The sequence below is a fragment of the Pagrus major genome, chromosome 20, assembly GCF_040436345.1.
Source record: "Pagrus major chromosome 20, Pma_NU_1.0".
NCBI lineage: Eukaryota > Metazoa > Chordata > Actinopteri > Spariformes > Sparidae > Pagrus > Pagrus major.
The window spans coordinates 19,546,434-19,565,315 of NC_133234.1; the positions used below are offsets into that span (position 1 = coordinate 19,546,434).

Genomic DNA, 18,882 nt, shown 5'->3' on the forward strand with positions numbered 1-18,882 from the left:
GTTATGTTGCAGTGAAAACTCTTCAGGTTTCTTCATTTTGATGTGACACCCCGCCTCCTGTTATTCATGCTAATTTGAATGCCAGAGGTGAGTCGAATGACTTGACTCAAATCAGACTGGAGACAAAAAACTTGAAATAACTTGACTTTTTGATTAAATATTTGCATTTTTCTGGATATTTCAAATTTATGTTTTGCCAAGTGCAGAATTCACTTTGTTTTAGAAACATAACTGGCTGATTTCAAGTGCAATGCGCTCTAACCTGGCAACCAGCTGGGACGCGGCAGGCTGCCAGAAGCTAACGCACTAGGATGCTTAGGGGGGCTAGTCCAAAAATGGTAGCGCTCTGATAATAGTAGCTGTTTTGGACTACTTTCTGTTTTATCTTTTATTTTTTCTATACATTCATTGCGTCATACAACTTTAAGTTAAACACAACAGACCTTATCAGTCACATACAGTCATCCAATCCAAATGTAATATGATTCTTGTGTGAGTACCGCCCATATTTATTTAGTGTTCATCAGTTGCACTGTGGTTATTGGTGTATGACTGTAAGGGCACTGAGGGCTGCCTTGTTCACCGCACACTGTCCCTCAAATACACATCATAAAAATTGTGTTACTGTAGCTTAGAAAAGATAAGGAACTTCTTTTTAATAAAGATAAGCAAGCAACTAAGACGGGGCGTTGAGGTAGGCGTCCTTGTTTGAATGAGTCAACCTGGGGAAGCTCTGTCAGCAGGTAAAAACCTGTTATAACCATTTTTTCTCACTCCCAGCCAGGCTTTCTTATCTTTATCGAGTGTCCAGTGGCTGGGCGGGATTGTCGCTGCAGGAGTGGCGGCACTGGCCAGTCGATACCGCTCGAGGGCACAAATGGTGACCCTTCCACACACGGACGGGACACATACAGATAGACTTATGAATTCAGCAGCTTTCACAGTGTTTTCCTCTGATCTTGTTGAGCATTACAGGAAGGTTCTTCTATTATTCACTAGTTTGCTTGATCTGATTCAACCCTGTCAGACCTTGTATCATTTATTTACGACCTTTGACATATGTGATTTGAAATTCTGCCTAACGGTGCTTTCCAGGAACTAAGGTGTAAAATGTTAAACTGTATCGTGCAGGCTTAACGATATGATCTTTTTCTCTACTCTGCCTTCTCGAGCGTACGCTCTTTAGCTCGTGCCGTCATGGAAATCCTCAAGCACGACGCCTCATTTTGCAGGGTGTCATAGAGCAAATGTTGACTGCCTGTTTTCATTGAGAAGACGGGCGGGGATGAGCGCGGGCTGCAGGAGATGTGTCCATTCATTTATCGTTATACAGCCTCAGAGAAAGAGAGAGAGAGAGACCCCCCCCTTTTACACCTCCCCTGATCTGCTCGGCTAGACGAGAACGTCGCCATAGCAACCGCTCGGCATGCTTCCCCGCCGCTGGTGGATGGCAAACCTTGTATCTCCTAAATGTCAAAGTTGCGAGAGTGGATGAAAGGACGACTCGCAAGTGCGTGGTCTGTGCAAGGTTTCCTGGTTTCGAGAATGTAATCGGCTCACTTAAGTTGTCAGCCAGGATCCTTCAGTTGAGGGTGAAAACTGCACTTACGAGGTTTACGCACTGCTTTCCAGATACGTTCGCTGCTCAGCGTTCCCAGGTAGATAAATGTGTGCTCCTTGTCCCTTTATTTTCTCACACCCCCTCCCCTCACAGGCCTCCCCTGGGTAATAGCAGGGACTATATATTAGGTGTCACCAACGTGCAGTCTCTACTAGAGCTTATGCACAATATATACCAGTAATAGACCAAAATAGAAAAAGAAAATCCTGTGACATATGTAACTTAATATGCTCGCAAGGGGACAGAAAGAGGCTCCAGATCTGGGCTGATATGCATATTCTTGTCATCAGTGGATTTGGAAAAACGGGGGGAACTTTAATTTTGGAGTTTTTAAATGAGGTTTGCCTGGGAGTTCGCTGCTGGATTTGGTAGACTAATTTGCATGATAGGCACTCTGTAAAATTTCATTCCCCCCCCTAAAATGAACTCATTTAACTCCTGACTAATTTACAAGTCTTTCCTTCACCATGGTTACATTTAGTGACCATCTGCATATCACCCTTGGGCATCGTCTTAGACTTTGTGCCATCCTCGCCGCTCCTTTGCTGATGAGGAAAACTTCCCTCAAGGCTAAAAGTCATCAGTATGCACGGAGGGTAACATACAGAGGGTAAATGTGCTGTTTCATAATGCTCTAGGGTCTGCTTATTACTTCACAGCCTTCTCCTTTGGGGAAGCTGCCCTCGGCACTCTTCTTCTTGCTACATACCAGTTCTGCTCAAGACAGGAACTGCATCACAGCTTCTCCTCCTCATGTGTGTCTCAAGGTCTTTGCTGTGTAGTGAACATGCTCTTTTGTCCTCTTCGCTCTGTGTTTAAATAAAGGTGGTGAGCAGCGTCCCTGTGAGGCTTGCAGCGCTGCCCTACAAAAACTCAGGCTGGCTGCTGCTTGGTGAGCTCCTTGAAGCGAAGCGCTAAGACCCTGAACCCGCCGACGCCTGGATCCAGGGATTGTCTCTCCTCGCTGGGCTGTGAGAGCAGACGGCACTCCCCTACTTCCAGCTTCAGTCCAAGTTCTCGCTGAGGGCAACAATGTGACTCCTGGACTCTGTCAGAACCATGTGACCTGCTATTATGGATCTGAGAATCAGCATACATTGAATCAACACTCATCCAGGTAACTGGCCTGCAGACACAACACTGCCTCAATACATTTAATGCTTAATAGCTGCTTTTTATGAGTTTTCCAAAGGTTAGTGTTTGGGGATCCTCACTCCTCTTTTTGATTTGCACAAGGCTGTTTATTTTCTGTGTATATTAATAGTTTTATAACACGTTCCTGGCATATTTGTGGCTATTCAGCCACTTCCTGGATCTGGAGATTCATGGCTACAGCATGTTGTTTGTGTCAGCTGGTTAAAAGGATCAAGAAACAGGAAGTGGGACAGTAGTGAGAACAGAGGACTGTACAGCACAGTGTAGAGTAGTAAAAACTCCATTAACTCGTGCATGCTGCAGCTTATTCACATCAGCCATATTGTTTAGAATATAAAATATAAATTAATCTACTAGGAGTCTGTGAAATAGAGTTGCTAAGTGTCTGACAATGTTACAGCAATGATTCTGATGGAGACAGACCTTTTTCTTCAATAATAAAATCCTTTTCCTAACCAGAAACACAAGTCTCCCTCATAGAGATGTCCCACTCTGAAATCTCACAAGAGGTGAGTTGTTGCAGGAAGACGATGGTGGAAACGTGAGTCAGAGTTGGAGAGAGGACTTTGGCGATACATTCTTGCAGGCTGGTCCTCAAAGTCATTGCTGACTAGCTTATTTTGACAATCTAGATAAACTTTAAAATCTCACCTTCCGAGATTTCAGAGCGAGACTTCTGTTCTAGGATCTCATTATTAAAACAAAAAGGTCCATCTCCGTAGGAACTGTTTCTGTAATGTTGTCAGAGTCTTACAACCTCAGCCTGTCAGAGGCAAAAACACCTCTTCCCTTTTTAGGGTCAGTTGGTTACACTTGTTGTATTTTTGTTGTTGAGGCAGATTTTTCCGAGGTTTTCGTCCTTTTATAATCACATTTTGACATTTAAGTGGCCGGCATAATTAAGGCTGAAGACTTACAGGTATCTATATTAGGCATGATGGGCATGAGGTGCTTGTTTCTCAATTTGTAGTCTCCACCAGTAACTGAGGTCACTGAGGTTGTCCCAGATAAATTGTCTGCTTCTGTCAAATTACACACACACTCACTTGGTCTGTATATTTAACAACCGATTCATTTTCCTGTTTTTACAATTCATGCCAACGGCTGACAGGAATTTCGCTGAGCTGATGTCACGATTAGCGATTTGTTGGAACTGCGAAAGCCCCTCAACACACTTGCTGTTTTTAACAGTCCTCTTGTTGTTGTGCGACCAAATATTCTTTAATGACTTGTGGAAGTATTGGGCCATAAAAAATAAGGACAAAGGGAACATAGAGTAAAAGGAGGAATGGAAAAACAAAGCCTGAAGTCTAAGACGGAAGGAAAGAGAAAGGAGAGGAGACTGAGTGTGTTTGTGTTAAAATGTGTGGCCAAGTCATTGTCTGTCCGACTGTGTCTGCATGTGTACGTATCTTATCCAGGGGTTTTCTGTCAGGAGTGTGTGGCAGTCTTGCTCCCATTTCCCCTCTGGAGCAGAGCGGTACAGGAAGGCTGGCTGGTTGGCTGGCTGCACAGGAAAGGAAACGGTCTCTATCAAGCGGCAGATGGAGGACAGCATGTGCTTACACTGCAGAAAACACGCACACACACACAGACATGCATGCACGCAGACCCACATGCATGCATGCACTCCTATGTGCAAATACAGTAGCTTTTATTAGAAGTGTGACCCAGATCGCACGTCGCAAACGTCAGCTGCGGAGACCCAGAAGTTCTCACCGAGAGAGGACATCCTGACGTTTCAAATGAACTTCTGAAATGTTTTCATAACAGCAAAGATATTTCTTCTTCTCTTGAAGGTTGTTTTGCCCTCTCGACTTTTCTCAAAGCCCCCCCCCCCCACACACACACTTTATTTATACTTTACATAATGCTGCAGTCCCCTGTAGCTCCTCAACCTTCAGCATCCCTATTCAGCGCTGAAAAACAGACCTGGGTCAGAAAGTATTTGCACAGAGGCTTTTGTTTTCATCTTTGCTGGAGTGTCGGCAGGGTTTTTGTTCACCATACTGAAAGAAATCTGATTATGTAAGGTTGGTAATGACTTTCAGACTCTGTCAGGTGTTTGGGAAGAAACTGTGTTGATTTAGTTTTCTGTCTTGTCTCACAGACATGAGCAGAGCTGAGATTTTGACCCTTGTGTTACCTCCGTGGCCTGCAGGTCAAACACATTTGTCTGTTCTTGAGATTTAGTGATACTCAATATGTCACCACCTCCTCCTTCTGCCCCCGCCTGGTGTTTATGTCCATGATTTCTGCTGCCCTGTCATGCCTCCATGCCTCTGTCAAGACCTGTTAGTGGCTGCCCACGACTCTCCCTGCATGCCGGCCCGTCTTGCAGAGCTTTTGTCAGCACTGTGTGAACACTGGATGTTGCACTTCCTTTTTTCCAAGAGGGCAGCGAGTTCTCAGAGAGGCCTTCGACGTAGAACACTCATTCGCTCTCAATATGGTGTGTATGTGCGTGTGTCCTTTCTCATTCGCGTAACAAGCCTGCTTAGGCGGGAGGACAATGGGGCTCACTATGGTGCCTAAGGCCTCGCTGAATGACTCATATTTCTATAGAATTCAGGCAAACAACAGGGTTACACAATCTTAATCAACAAAAGTGCTGCTCATAATGTGCTCCGCAGGGGCCGTGATCCTGCAAAAGAGGATTGTGAAAAATGTGTCAGGTTGAGGTTTGGGGTAACATAATTACTGTGCTTCCACTTCCAGTCGCTCCTAGAAGGCAGGCTGCTGGAATCGCTGCGCTTTCTCTGTGAATCTGGACTGCTAGGCTGTGAAAATACCAGTTGTTTTTGTTTTTGCTTGTCAAACCTGTTGTCGCCGGATGGGTGCGTGATGAAGGGGCCTGGAGGATGAAGCGCAACACTGCGGCTTTCTGACAGTAAAAATCTCACTTTCCGTGCTGACAGTCTGGGGACGTGTCAGCAGCCAGAAGACTTGCTCCTTGTATCCCCTTTTTAACGACTCACAGGAGGGATTTATGGTCTGCGTCTGCACTGTGCAGACAGGTCTGCTCTATCTCCGAAGAGCAGCAGAGGCATGCTCCTCATCCTCGCAGCGTGGGCCGTTCACTTATGCCTTTCTGGTCCCACGTCTCCTCCTCCTTCCTTTTTTCCTCCCCTCAGAATCAAGTGGCTTTTTGTTCTCCCGCAGCGGTGCTTATCACTCGTTTCTCCACCACTGTCCTCCCCTCCTCCTCCTCCCCATCCTTCTCTCAGGGAATGAAAGGTTTTTTTTTCAAGGGGGGGGGTTAGATCTTGTCTGTCCTGCACAGATCCCGAAGGAGTGTGGTTATCTCTTGTCTCTCTGTGTCTGAAAATAGGGGTTCTGTGCAAGATCCCCTCTGTTTTCTCCAGGGGGTGGTCTGTTTAGCCAGCAGCCTCTGCATCAGCGCTGATGTTAAATAAATCTCTCGGTGAGAAAAGCTTTGTGGAGTGTCATCATTACCGGCACTGACACTGCTATTTATTTTAATTTATTTGAGTGAGGTGGGTTTCTTTGTCCCACAGGACTCCTCAATTGCCTGTTATTTCTGCGCTTGGATAACATGACATAAAAATGAGCCCTGCATTTCTCCGGGGAGGCAGTCTGACTGCTTCTTAGGCTCTAAAACCAGGCTCCAAGGCGGCATCTGAGTCAGCTGTTATGAATCAGCGTGGAAACTACATTTTAATCTGCTTAATCCCGTTTATTGACCATTCCAACTTTGTAGAAAGGACTCTGACAAATTTATGGTTGGTTAAAGAGGTGATTTACCAACAATGTGACCACCAGTCAACATTTGTTTATTGTTTCAGATTCAGTCTGATGCGTTAATGGAGTTCAGCAAATTCCAGAGGCTTAGAGTCAGAGAGGATGTGGTTTCTGAACAAATGACTGTGATAAATATGAAGGAAGCTTTCGGATCTGAAAGGTGGAAAGTGCCTTAACTGCATTTCCCCCCCTGACCAGCAGGGGGCGACTGCACTGGTTTCAATAAGAGGTCAGATTGCATGTAAGCATATGAAAAATAATAATAATAATGATAACAAATTGAGCCTACTTCTCACTTGATTTATCACCTCAGTAAACAGTTTACTAATGAGTTTATGGTCTCAATGTCTAGTTTCAAGTCTTCTTCAATACAGCATGATGTTGATTTCGCGATTTACAAGTTGCTACCACGGCGTGTCCTCTGGTTCTCCACCCTCTCATTCAAAGTGGTCACTTCTAGCTCCAAAAAAACAAATAGTTAATTATTTACGCCCAAACTAACCCTTTAAAATTTTACAGAAAATAAATCTAGGATACTTGTCTTCAGGTGCAATTGAAAGTAAACACAGAAAGATGTCCCCGAGGTATCCATGTATCTTCTGACTGCACAGCACACTTCCTGGTCTACTTCCTTGTTGTTTACCTGCTGGTTTGTTTACGTAGTGGCTCATATTTAGCCTGTGTGTGGCTGCTCAAGAAGTAGTAGTGAAAGCAGGACTGTGTTATTTTGTCAACAAGTTTCCAAATTGCAGTCAAACAATGCAGCTTTTATTGACTGCTTGTTCTGATAAAGGGAGAATCCAGTTTAGGCTAATCGCTGGCAGTTTGCTGCAGCTACATGGATTTCCGGCTACTACTTTCTGTGTTTGTTTGTGTCTTTTGTTCAAAGACAAGCTTTTGGATTATTTATATTAAAGTTATTGAGCATGAAGCTCGCGCCCCTTCCCTGGATAAACGTCCTGTTTTACAATTCTGTATAATTAGAGTTATCCTTGAAGAATGCATGTCCGACCTGCACTCATACCTCCAAAAAAGGAGCCTACAGCCTTATATTCAGTAGCCTAAGAACTCATTAGTTTACCACTGTATGTTTCGCATTTCTACCCCTCTTAATGGCCCTACTAGTTGAGCAGTAAATTTCCCATACATCACCACGCTGACAGGCCCCAAGCTTTACACACAATCCCTTCTTCTTCTTCTTCTTCGTCTCTCTCACCTTCCCTCTACATGTTTCTCACACTAATACCTGTTCGTAGCAGAGTGCCGGTAATCACAGAGTGCTGGGCGATAATGAGAAGTGTCACAGCTCTGGTTTCGTCATTTTCAGCCCAGCTGCCGTGCATTACGCCGGCTATCGATGGCTCTGATTCCAGCCCGTAATTGCGCTGCCGTTGAATAATTGAAAGGGGGGAGGAGGTAAATCCCAGAGGTGTCATGGTGGGAGAAAGATGGATGCCTCGTTGTTCAGTGTTGTCAGGTCGGGAGGTGTAACGGGCCTGGAGGATGATGAGACCCTCACGGAGAGATTATTCCCCTACATACACACACACACACACATGTTGAGGATGATGGACCACGAGTAGAATGATTTCTGGCATGCTGGTTCTCAAGCAGGCTCTGGCACATGTGTTTCCCATGGATCCCTCCCGTGGTGCGCTTGTGGATTTGTGGGTATGTGCGTGTCCCTGTGTGTGTGTGTGTGTGTGTGTGTGTGTGTGTATTTCATGCCAAGCAGCCAGGCAGTAGCTTTGCATGCCAATTGTTAGCAGATTTGGTGCTGAAACGTATGCATGTAGTGCGTTTGTGCAGGCGTGTAAATCTGCGGATCAGAAGTGATTGAAAGACCTACTGGCGCCTCGCAATAATTAACTGCGACTGTGTGTGTCTGTGACACACTCACACAAGTGACACTCAAACAAGCCGACCGAGTGTAAGCTCAGATGTGGTGCGAGTGCAGACGACAGACTGGAGTAAATATTTACAACCAATTACACTCTTGGTTTCCATGCCTGACCAGAATTTGACAGTAGCTTTTAAAGGCTGAAGACGTTAAGTCGTACGCTAAATGAGAGCTGCTCTCAAATGTTACAGTTATGGCTGGAATGTTTTTAAGAGGATTATCAATAATCGCTTCTCATCTAGCACAGTGTTATTCTTAACTAATGTGCAGCAGCTAAAAGCTCCCATTTCCAGTGAGGACTGCTCTAATGGCGGTGCTTTTAGGGTCAGACACAGTAGCCGCCATATCTCAGTCAACAGGATGTTTTGGCCTGAACCTGGCAACCAACCACAGCTTTTTTTTTTCTTCCTGCCATTAGCCTATATGGATTTCTCTTTGTTCTTTTATGCAGTAAAAGTTCCCGCATGCAAACATAACACCAGCACATATGCATTTTCTCACACGTTCAGCTCAGGTCTCTTTTGGGAGATGCTACATTTGTTCCCATAGACGTGAAGGGCTGACGCTGCAGAGCGGAGCCAGCAGGTCTCCAAGGTCATTACCACTGCCACAGCGTCTGGGCGCCCTGGGAAGGAGGCAGGAATTGATTAATGACAATGCTAGGAGCGCAGGAGGGGAGGAACCCGGATTGGCAAGAGAGCAGCGCTGCAGAGGTAGAGTTGTTACTGTACAATGGTGCTATAGATAGCTCTGGTGTGAGATACTGCAGCGTGTGACACAGAACTACAACTAATCTTTATGTATCTAAATTAGGTCTAGCTGAATTAGAGGCACCAGCAGCTCTAAAGCCTCCATCCACACATACTAGATCCACACAACTCAACAAAAGGTCTAGTCATTCTTAGACATTTTAATGCAGAAAGGTTATATATTATATCTTTACACTCCTTCCAACGCTTTTTATCAAACGTCACTGTTCTCCAGGAGCTGTTGACTCAGACAAAAGGCTGGATTGACATCAGGTTCTCGGGTTTACAAAGCGTGTCTGTCTGCTGGGTTGACATGTTCAGCATCCCACAGGTGCCACGTTGGTGGCAGTGCTGCTGGTCAGGTTACCATGGGAACACATTGTGAAGAACAGCGGCATAGGTGTTCAATCAGATCTACATTTTCCACAGTGTACTTTCTAAAATCCCCTCTGAAAGAAGAGAAAACCGGCTTCTAAAATTATATGTACACATGAACTGTCCTGGATCATGGATGTGGTCTTCAAGGATCGTTGGATAGGGAGCAACGCTGATCACCTTGTCCAACTCGGTTACGTCGCATCTGGTCACACATCTGTGAGAGGACATGGACACCCCAGCTTCATTTCCTCAGTGAGGACTGTGAATGTAGCGTGCTGTCCTTTAAATAGCTAACCCGGCCCCAAAGGCAGAGAGCACAGAGGCAGAAAGGTGACACAAGGACGACCTACTCAAATAGAAAGCATGGACTTATACGACCTGCAGTTTTCTGGTCGAATTGGACTCCTTTAAAACTTTACCCGCGCTCATTGTTTTCTTTTAGAGTGTTTCCTTCACATTAGAAACATATACAACTGTAAGAGCACTCCTGTGATTTGCATTTCAACATAGTTGAGGGACTCATAAGAGATGCATTTTAAAAATAATGGTCGAAATCTATGCAGCAGAGGCTGTAACCTTTAATTACTTTGGTAATTTATTCATGTTTGTGTCTGCAGCCTGTACTGGTGAGCAACAGGAGAAGACGTTATGCCAACACACACAAAACCCAAAGCATCACCTTCTCCCTCACCACCTCTCGACAGCACGTGCAAACCAACCATTGCCACAGAAATGTTACACCTGTTACTGTAGTTACGGGAACAAACACAATACAGCATCCAACCACAGCATGACTCGACATCACACTGATCAGCTCTTGCAGCTTTGCTCTATAAATAAGACTTCTCTATTCCGCGCGCAGTTCACTCTGCGGTAGCACCACAGTGAGCAAGCTGCTAACAAAGACGAAGTCACTTGATCTCGTTTTAAATAGAGCTCCTTACGAGGATGAGTATGTTGAACCAGAAATAATTGCGCCAGCGCTGATGCTGTCACCCACGGCCACATGTGCATATTGTAGGACGGAGCGGGTTCATTAGGTAACACAATATTTGAAAGTGTCTGTGCATAAGAGTGACATCTTGAATTACTGTCTGACTGTTGTCATTGAGTGTCATTCGGTCAATAATGTCATTTCTAGAGAGGGTTACGGTTAATTGACAGATGACACTTAATGAAAACAATATAAAACATGTCAAGATTCCTCCTTGTTCATGACAGGTGTAACGTCAGTGTCATGTCAGTTTTCTGCACATACAACTGGACTTGACATTAAATAAGATAATTAGGGCTATGCTTCACTATAATCATTTTAAAAAAGGTACAATATGTAAAAACTGGCCATACTCAAAATATTACAAATAGGGGGCCGCATATCACTAGAGTAACTCCTAACTGCTGCTAAGTAACTAGCTAGTTAGCTCAGTTAGCCATGCAGCTAGCAGTCCAGAGTGGGAGTTTGGAGAACCATGGAAGTGTTGGTGTTTACACCGCTGGCACAGGAGCATGTCTGTGCTGCAAATTTTTGTTACTTATCGTCTGGCATTAGCATTACTGCTAAATCTGTAATAAGCTAACATTGGACAGCCACTTTATCTGTCTGGCCATACAGTGCTTATCATAATAATTACTGTGTAGCCTACATTCAGTAGGATTTGCAGTTGATTTAAAGGATTAATATACACATACAGATGCTAATATCTTAGCTTAGCTTAGCTTTAAGACAGGAAGCAGGGGAAAACAGCTTGATGCTTTGACACTATTTTTTACAGAATTTTACAGAACACATTACAATACATGCATTTTCACCCCTTGTCTACCCTTCCTCATCCCTGTCTTCCCCCCTCACCCATGGCGGCCTAACCCGCCCCTCTCCTCCCACCATCTTGGTGAATGAAATGAAAGCTGCGTCACCACTAGGTTATCTGTCTCTTCCTCAACGGTGACTGGGAGATGGTCCAGTGTGCTCCTTTTTTTTTTAATTAACCAGTTAGTTACAGGTCAATGGACGTCTGGCTGTTAACGTCAATATCAACCAAAATTGACAACTCTTGTGCAGGAAAATGACAGTGATATTGATTTTCTCACCTAGTTCTCTGCAAGAAAGCAATTTAAATTGTAAAAAATGTTTGAAGAAGTGCAGAAGGCTTTAAGTTACTTGTTGTTTTTCCTCTAATAAGCCATCTCGCAGGTTTTGGTTATATAAAAAAGAACATGTAGCCTGAAGGGTAAACAATCTGGCAGCTTTTTTGCTCAGAGGACACAATGTACCTAGTGGCCGCTCACCCTGTCTCATCGCCCCTACACCCACCGCCCATTTTCCGAATTCCCCAGCTGATGTATTTGAAGAGACAGAGAGACTCTGTGCCCGGAGAAACCACATTCAGTGGAACTGACAGAGCTCTGTCCACGGGAAGACGCGATGCCAGGGAACACCGCGTTTCCTGTCAGAGGCGAAGACAGCCAATTTCTCCGTCTTATCTTCTAATTGTAACGAGCTTGTCCTTTTCTGATGGTCGGGTTTCTGGGGCTAATTAGTGAGACAATAGTGGAGAGCTGCAGGGGTATCATTATGTCACTCGAGGTTTGTTTTTTTTTAAAACCCAGACTGAAGGAATGACAGAGCAGGAAGCACACCACAAGGAAAACACAGGTCCACTGAGAGGGATAGCTCATCCTCCAAAAACAAAACACTGTCAGGGGGAAAACATTTATCAGCTTTTTGGTTTGGGACCATAAAGATTCACCATGAGTCAGAATCCCCCACGCTGTCTTTTTCATGCTTGGAGCTAGAAGAAAGAAGCAGAAGAGAGGCCTTGTAGTGGTCTGTTTGTATTCTCTGTTGCCTGGCTGTGAGATATGACATGATGATATCCATGCTTGTCCAAGCTTTTGTTTATATGCTGTGAGGTATGCAGGTACTCACAGGTGGGAGGGTTGTAATCAGTGGAGACGGAGCTGTGAGTCACACAGTGCATACCAGATGCTGGAGGACTCCATGAACACATAACACTGGCCGTGGTGTTGTCATGTACAGTATGGAGACAGAGGCTTGTCTGAGTGATGACATGATTACGATCAATAGTATTCAAGTGCTTTCGTGTGTTGAAAGCTGCTGTCTGAGTATTTGCATATTGTGAAATTAAACAATGTCATTGGCTGTACTCACAAGTACTCAGTTACATGCCGTACTAATGAAATCATTGACCAATAACTCGAAGTGCGTATCACTTTAAGACTGACTTAAAACAAAAAAAAGGATCTCCGTCCAAACTAAAACGTGTATCAGATGGCAGTTCATCTATACTGGGCCTGTGCGTGCCGATGTAAACAAGAAGCAGATCGTAAACACTATGGTTGGTTGCTTAGTTACTGAAAATACTATGACGGAGGCAAGGAAACGACTGTACTTCGCAGACTCTTCCTGGATAATGCTGTTAAAACATCATTAGCAGCCATTTTTGTCTCTCCTCTCTATCATTGATGTCCGATCATGTCCTTCTAAATATGGACAGCATAACATCCATTTCGTCAATGTGCCATTTCAAATACTGAGATATCATATGACTAACACGTACTCCGAGTTCACACTCGCCAGTGTTGCGACATTCACTGATTAGGGCCTGATTAGGAAGCGAAGGGGCGTTGGTGTTTCCCAGAAGATCAATGTTTGGGACCTAAAATGCAGTGCATGAAAGGCCAAGGTGCAAAGACAAATGCTTTGTTTTAAGAAACCCTTGTCCGTGTGGACAGGGCCTGCAGTGGTTTGAGTTGAGGCATAATCTCCTTCTGCCATCATATTAAATTGGTGTTTGAACTGCAGCTCCTGTCAATACAGCTGAGGCGTCCCAATCTGCAGCCCAGGACGACCTGCCGTGACACGGAGCAAACTCTGTGCATGCTGGGTAACTCAGGACACACATGGCACTGAAATAACTGTCCGACTAGCTGGCCAGGACAATACCCTTTCCCCCGGGCTACTTGCAAATGTCTCCTATCGGAAAAATAAGGACGCCTTAGAACTTCCCCCGAGCTGACATCTCCCATGACCTATTTTCATTATGGCTGATGGTTGGTGACTAGCTGCGGAGTGCTAAATGGAGAAAGGACAATACACAGATGAGAGCACACACACACACAATGTGATGATAGCCGTTTGCCCAGAGTCTGACCCGAGCTAAATGATGACGAACACTAATAGTCTAATTTGAGACTTGTGGTGTTGGCTGGTTTGTGCTGAGCGAGGAGAAATAAAAAGAGATTAGATACCCGGAGGCAGAGGAAGCTGCGTTGTTTAAAGTTACGTGAGGGACATTTCCCCACAAAGAGAGCGGAAAGGAAGTTGGCGATCTCCTCTGAGATGCTGGAGAGGTCAGGCTAGAGATCGCCGCAGTGACAAGATGGGAAAAGCTAGAGAGCGAGGAGGGGGAAACAGGCTGAGGTCCCTGAGGAGCAGTTGAGCCACGCAGGGGTCGGAGGCTAACATGACATCTCCGGAGGTGATGGAGAGGAGAGGAGCAGCAACACTTTACCACAAGACACAGCCCGGGGGCGAGCTATGAGCACTCTGCTGGGGTGTCCCCTTGTTGAGCCATCATACGCACAAACAAACAAACAAACAGACAAGGCATACATAAAATTCAATCGAGCTTGTGTAGTGGAAAGTCCCAAATGGCGCCGAGAGTTACCACACCACAAAACCTCAGAGTCCTACCCTCAGGATCAACACACGGTACTAAGTCAGCTCAATATCCTCCCCCTTCATCCGAGCTTGTGACATTTGCAGAGAGAGTCTTAAAGAAGAGGGGGGATAAAGAGCGAGGAGAGCTGGGGGTAGCACTCTCCTCCTCTCCTCTCGTCTCTCATTAGAATTCTCTCATCAGTCTCCCCCATGGGGGCAAGGAGGGGGGACATGTCAGGGTTTATTAATCGCTCCAGGAAATATTATTGACCTGGACCTTCTGCTCCCTCTCTCCTCGCTGCAGTCGGTGTCTCTGCTCTGCTGCCTCCACATTCCTCCGGTGTCCTGCCTGGACACATTACAGGACACTGCGGCACAGCGTGGAGGCTTCAACACACAGTGTCTTCATTGACTATGCACTTGGCCTGGGCTTTTCTTTTCACCGCAGCTGCAAAGCACACACACACTCACATACACACACAAACACACACACCTGCAGTGCTCTGCTTCATTATGGCAGTTTGTAGCAGCTCAGTGCTAGTGTGCTTTGCTTAGATCCCAACTTTTACAACGCTTTGGGGTAAATAAAGAAAAAACCCTCAAGGCTTCATGGTTTTCTTTTATAAATTACTATGGCTTTCAAAAGAACTGAGGTGCTTAAATCAATGTGATGTGAAACCCGCTCTGAATGCTCAAACGCGAGAATCGATCGGAGATACTCCTCCATCCTCCATCCTCCCTCCTCTGCATTCATCTTCCACCAGGAGAAAATGAGGGAGTGATCATTCAGCTGAGACTCCTAGATGTCACTGTGTGTAGCGAGGGGAGGGGAGGGGAGGGGGAGTCTGGACGGAGCTCATGGTGCTGTGGGTGTCGGCGTGCACGGCCCGGCGTGCGTGTTAGATATGCATGTGTTTGTGTCGGGGTGATGTTATCAAAGAGGAAGGGAGAGGTGGCAAAGAGCAGAGTGTGAAGGGTGTAGGTGTTAAGCCCGTCGCTGCCGGAGTCTAGATTTCTTTTCTTGATACATCGTGGTCAGCTTGGCTTAATTACTCATTCTTTAGTTCGACGTCAGCTGACATCCAGGCCTTGTGTTGGCATGCATATTGCATCTGTTAGTGTTGTGATTTGTAACATATAGCATGTTAAGACCCTGCACGTGCTATATCCTGGAAGGGACGCGTTTCAGCATGGCATTGCCACGGAAACAGCAGAAGGAAACAGCTGTTATCAGCTCTGAGTGGCATTTAAACAGCTCAATCTGATAATACACTGATTAAAGCAAGTGCATATGCCTTATTAGAGTAGTGAGGAGCACTGCATTGAGTAGGGATGGGTGCAATTAGGGTTGGGTACCGTTGACATTTGAACCGATGCAAAAAAATATATCAGTTGTAAAATATAAGATGCTAAATCAGGTGTAACACTGGCATTTCTTCAAAAGAGGGAGCTGTTCAAAGACCTGGAAGCAGCAGGACAAACTTTTTTTACTCTGTGCACTTCAACGTTGATAACTGGACTAAAAATGTAGAAACTGATTGAATATCAGCACAGTATTGGACTTTATATAAAAATATACATAACTGTCAATACTTGGAACATTAGTATAACAGTAGGCAGGCCAGAGAAGAAGAAGTTGCACTGACATTGTCTGCTATATTGTTGTTACTATTGCAGTGCTTGCATACTATAGTTTTTGCCAGTAAATTCCCATACTATTGGTGTCATACTATGGTGTCAAACATCTGAAAAAAATCTAAATTCCTGTTTTAGTGTACTGAACAGCATGTTGGTAAAGAATTCAGCCAGTAGCTGAGTTTTATAGATAATGTAAATCATGACAGTGGAAAAAGCTCAGTTATCTCCACTGTTTAACTAATTACCTCAAGATGTCAGTGAAGTTGTCGGTGCCTCACTTCAGGTTTCACCTTTCATAAAGGGGTTTAACTTTGGCTGTGGGCACTGCAGGGAACGCTTGGCGTGTTTCCTCAGGTTAGATGTGGTCCCTTGGCCATTGTTATTGTTGAAATAACATGGCTTATGCATTATTATATAAGTTTTGCCCGACTCACTTAACTTGTTGCAGGGGTGACGTCTTGCTCTTTCTCTTCCTTTCTATACTCTAAAGATGTGCTATGAGGTAACAGAATTTGTCACCGTTTAACCACAACTTTAACACGTTTAAAAAGGTCCAGTGTTTGGGATTCAGCAGTATGACTGCAGATTGCAACCAATTTAACACTCCTCGCCTCCCCCACGGTGGCCGCTAAATACGCAGAAAATGTGAAAGGGCCTCTCTAGAGCCAGTGTTGGGTTCTGTCCATCCAGGGCTACTGTAGAAGCATGGCAGTGCATCATGAGGGAGACAGTGGAAGATATCTCTGTAGATATAAAAGGCTCTTTCTAAGGTAAAACACAATGATGCTTGGTTTCAGGTGATTATACACTAATTCAATCTTAATTAAACACATATGTCACTTTTCTCTCTTATATTCATTTAAATTTCTCTTGCATGGATGTTATTTTTTTTCTCAATGGGTTGGTGAGGAAGCCTGTCATCATGGCCAGCCTTGCTTTTCATATATTGGAGTCTTGTGCCCCCATGTGGACATGTTAGGCGCTACACTGTGAGCTTTATGACAGCACTAATGAATGACCAGGATATGAGTGTGTTGTTCCATTGTGCCTTCATGAACTTTGCACCGATGAGCACATTCCCGAAAGCGTCAGTCACCAATAAAGAAATATGCCTCAGATCTGTCAATGGCTTTTGTGTTCCCCTAATGGTGATATTATCCAGCGGCCATGTTCCCATGAATCTTCACTTTGCAAGACATGTCTGGCACTAAATTTAATATCCGTCTTCATTTTGTTTTTCTGCAGTCACAATGGTCCCACTTCTGTTTTTGGTGGCGACCACAACAACATCCAATTCCACCGGCAGTGGCAACCATACGCAAGGTAAGAACAATGACAAGAGCAATGCACCTCGACATGTGAGACTGAGTAGCACTGAACAATTTGAGATAGCGATAAAATCCCATCGCTCTCCACTGCAGTCATCACTTTCCTCTAAGATATGATTATTATGCATCTTCCTCGGCGCATGCATTCTGCTTGATGATAGCCTTTTCTACAGCCTTGTTATTACCGGATCACAATGAACTTCAGCAGCCCTGGACAGTAATTTATGGCTTATTGTGCGTCTTTATAAACATAGTTAATAGCTGGTTGTGTGGCTATGAGTCTTGGCTGGGTCTCCATTCTTAAAGCCTCTGATTTTCTGTTAGACACACTGGCAGGATGAAATGAGCTGATGCTTATCTCTGTAGACAAAATACTGCTGAAGAAGCCAGTTATTAAATCAGGCCTGTGGCCAGAAGAGACCATGGGAGGTGTGTTGCTGTGCCAAGTTTTGATTTTGTTTTATCGCATATTCACGAGGCTCAAACACATGAATGCAGCCGCACACATGCACGTATATCGTTGTCCTTGCACCCCTCTTCCTGCCTCTTTGTTGACGGTGCTCCCTGACCCCCCGGCTCTGCCTCTCCTTCTTCCTCAGCAGGCTATACAACCCACAGCAACCACATCCTCCCCACCGTGCTGGTCCTGTCCCTGCTGCTGCTCATCATCGCACTGCTAGCCTGGTACTTCCTCAGGTAAACTCTCCCACCCTGCAAGACTTGCCCACCTAAGCTCACCCCCCTCGCCGGGCCTCGCTGACTGGCTGTGAGCCAGGCTCAGGGGCAGAGCTCAGGGTGACAAACACTTCCTCCTTTAGTCATTGAGGCGGAGCCCAGTCAGGAAGTGCTCCTAGCTGCCTCCCTCTCATGCTTAGTGAGAGGAGAACAGCCAGGCAAGCAACACAGGAGAACGAAGAACTAATTCTATACATTTTACAGACTGGATTGCTGTTTCCAAGACATCAGCTAATGAGAAAGAATAGCTTCTCAAGTTTTAGATGGTAGGATAGGCTTTTGTTTAAAGCTAAATACATCATTTGGGAAACCTTAAGTATTGTTTAGCTCTAATATTAAGAAGAAGTTGAACTTGTTTTGCCATGACATCATCGAACTGTTTTTATGCGATTGTTCTTCTCATTTTCTTGGCCTTTTTTTGCCAGCAGGGTAAGAAACCAGAGAAAAGCAGTCGTCACAACAGTTGACAAGAAGATACCAAATGGCATCCTGGAGGAACAAGGTAACATTGTGATGAATACACTGGAGATTGTTGAGAAACAGCGAGACAGATTGTAGATTGTGAGAGCGACAGAAGAAGCATAGTGAGAAAGTAAAGAAGGCAAAGAAAGAGAAGGAAATAGAGACAGCAGTGTAAGGTGTAAAGGTTTCAGTCTTACAGTGTGTATGTGCTCTGTGTGAAGATGTCCCACCAGTGCACTGTGGTTCTGTTATACTTCCTGTGGTTAATGTGCACAACACGAACTGTGCTATCCTCACCTTCATTTATAGCTTTTTGAAGCTGCATGTTAAGTTAGTATACACCACACAAGAGCAGTTCTCACTCTTCTTGACAGATGCATCTTTGTTATTAACAGCCGATTTGTGTGAAGTACGCCAACAGCTGTTGGACTTCACAGGAAACGTGAAACATGTGTCGAGGAGCTGTGAGTGTT

The 18,882-nt window shown here is 44.9% G+C and overlaps 2 protein-coding genes across 5 annotated transcripts in view; one reads left to right on the plus strand and one right to left on the minus strand.

Moving 5' to 3' along the window:
* Positions 1-18,882, minus strand: part of clrn3 (clarin 3) — a 57,850-nt gene that overhangs the window by 32,631 nt on the left and 6,337 nt on the right. The window lies entirely within an intron of this gene.
* The window catches only part of ptprea (protein tyrosine phosphatase receptor type Ea), a 59,657-nt gene that overhangs the window by 28,051 nt on the left and 12,724 nt on the right, over positions 1-18,882 (plus strand). For 2 of the 4 annotated variants that reach the window (XM_073489126.1, XM_073489127.1), the window contains exons 2-5: positions 2,447-2,738; positions 17,130-17,207; positions 17,812-17,908; positions 18,376-18,449. In XM_073489126.1, coding sequence (XP_073345227.1) covers positions 17,135-17,207; positions 17,812-17,908; positions 18,376-18,449 — 244 coding nt within the window. In that variant the 5' untranslated portion in view covers positions 2,447-2,738; positions 17,130-17,134. Of the gene's footprint in view, positions 1-2,446; positions 2,739-17,129; positions 17,208-17,811; positions 17,909-18,071; positions 18,214-18,375; positions 18,450-18,882 lie in introns of those variants that run through there. The other 2 variants (XM_073489128.1, XM_073489129.1) reach the window with 2 other exon arrangements.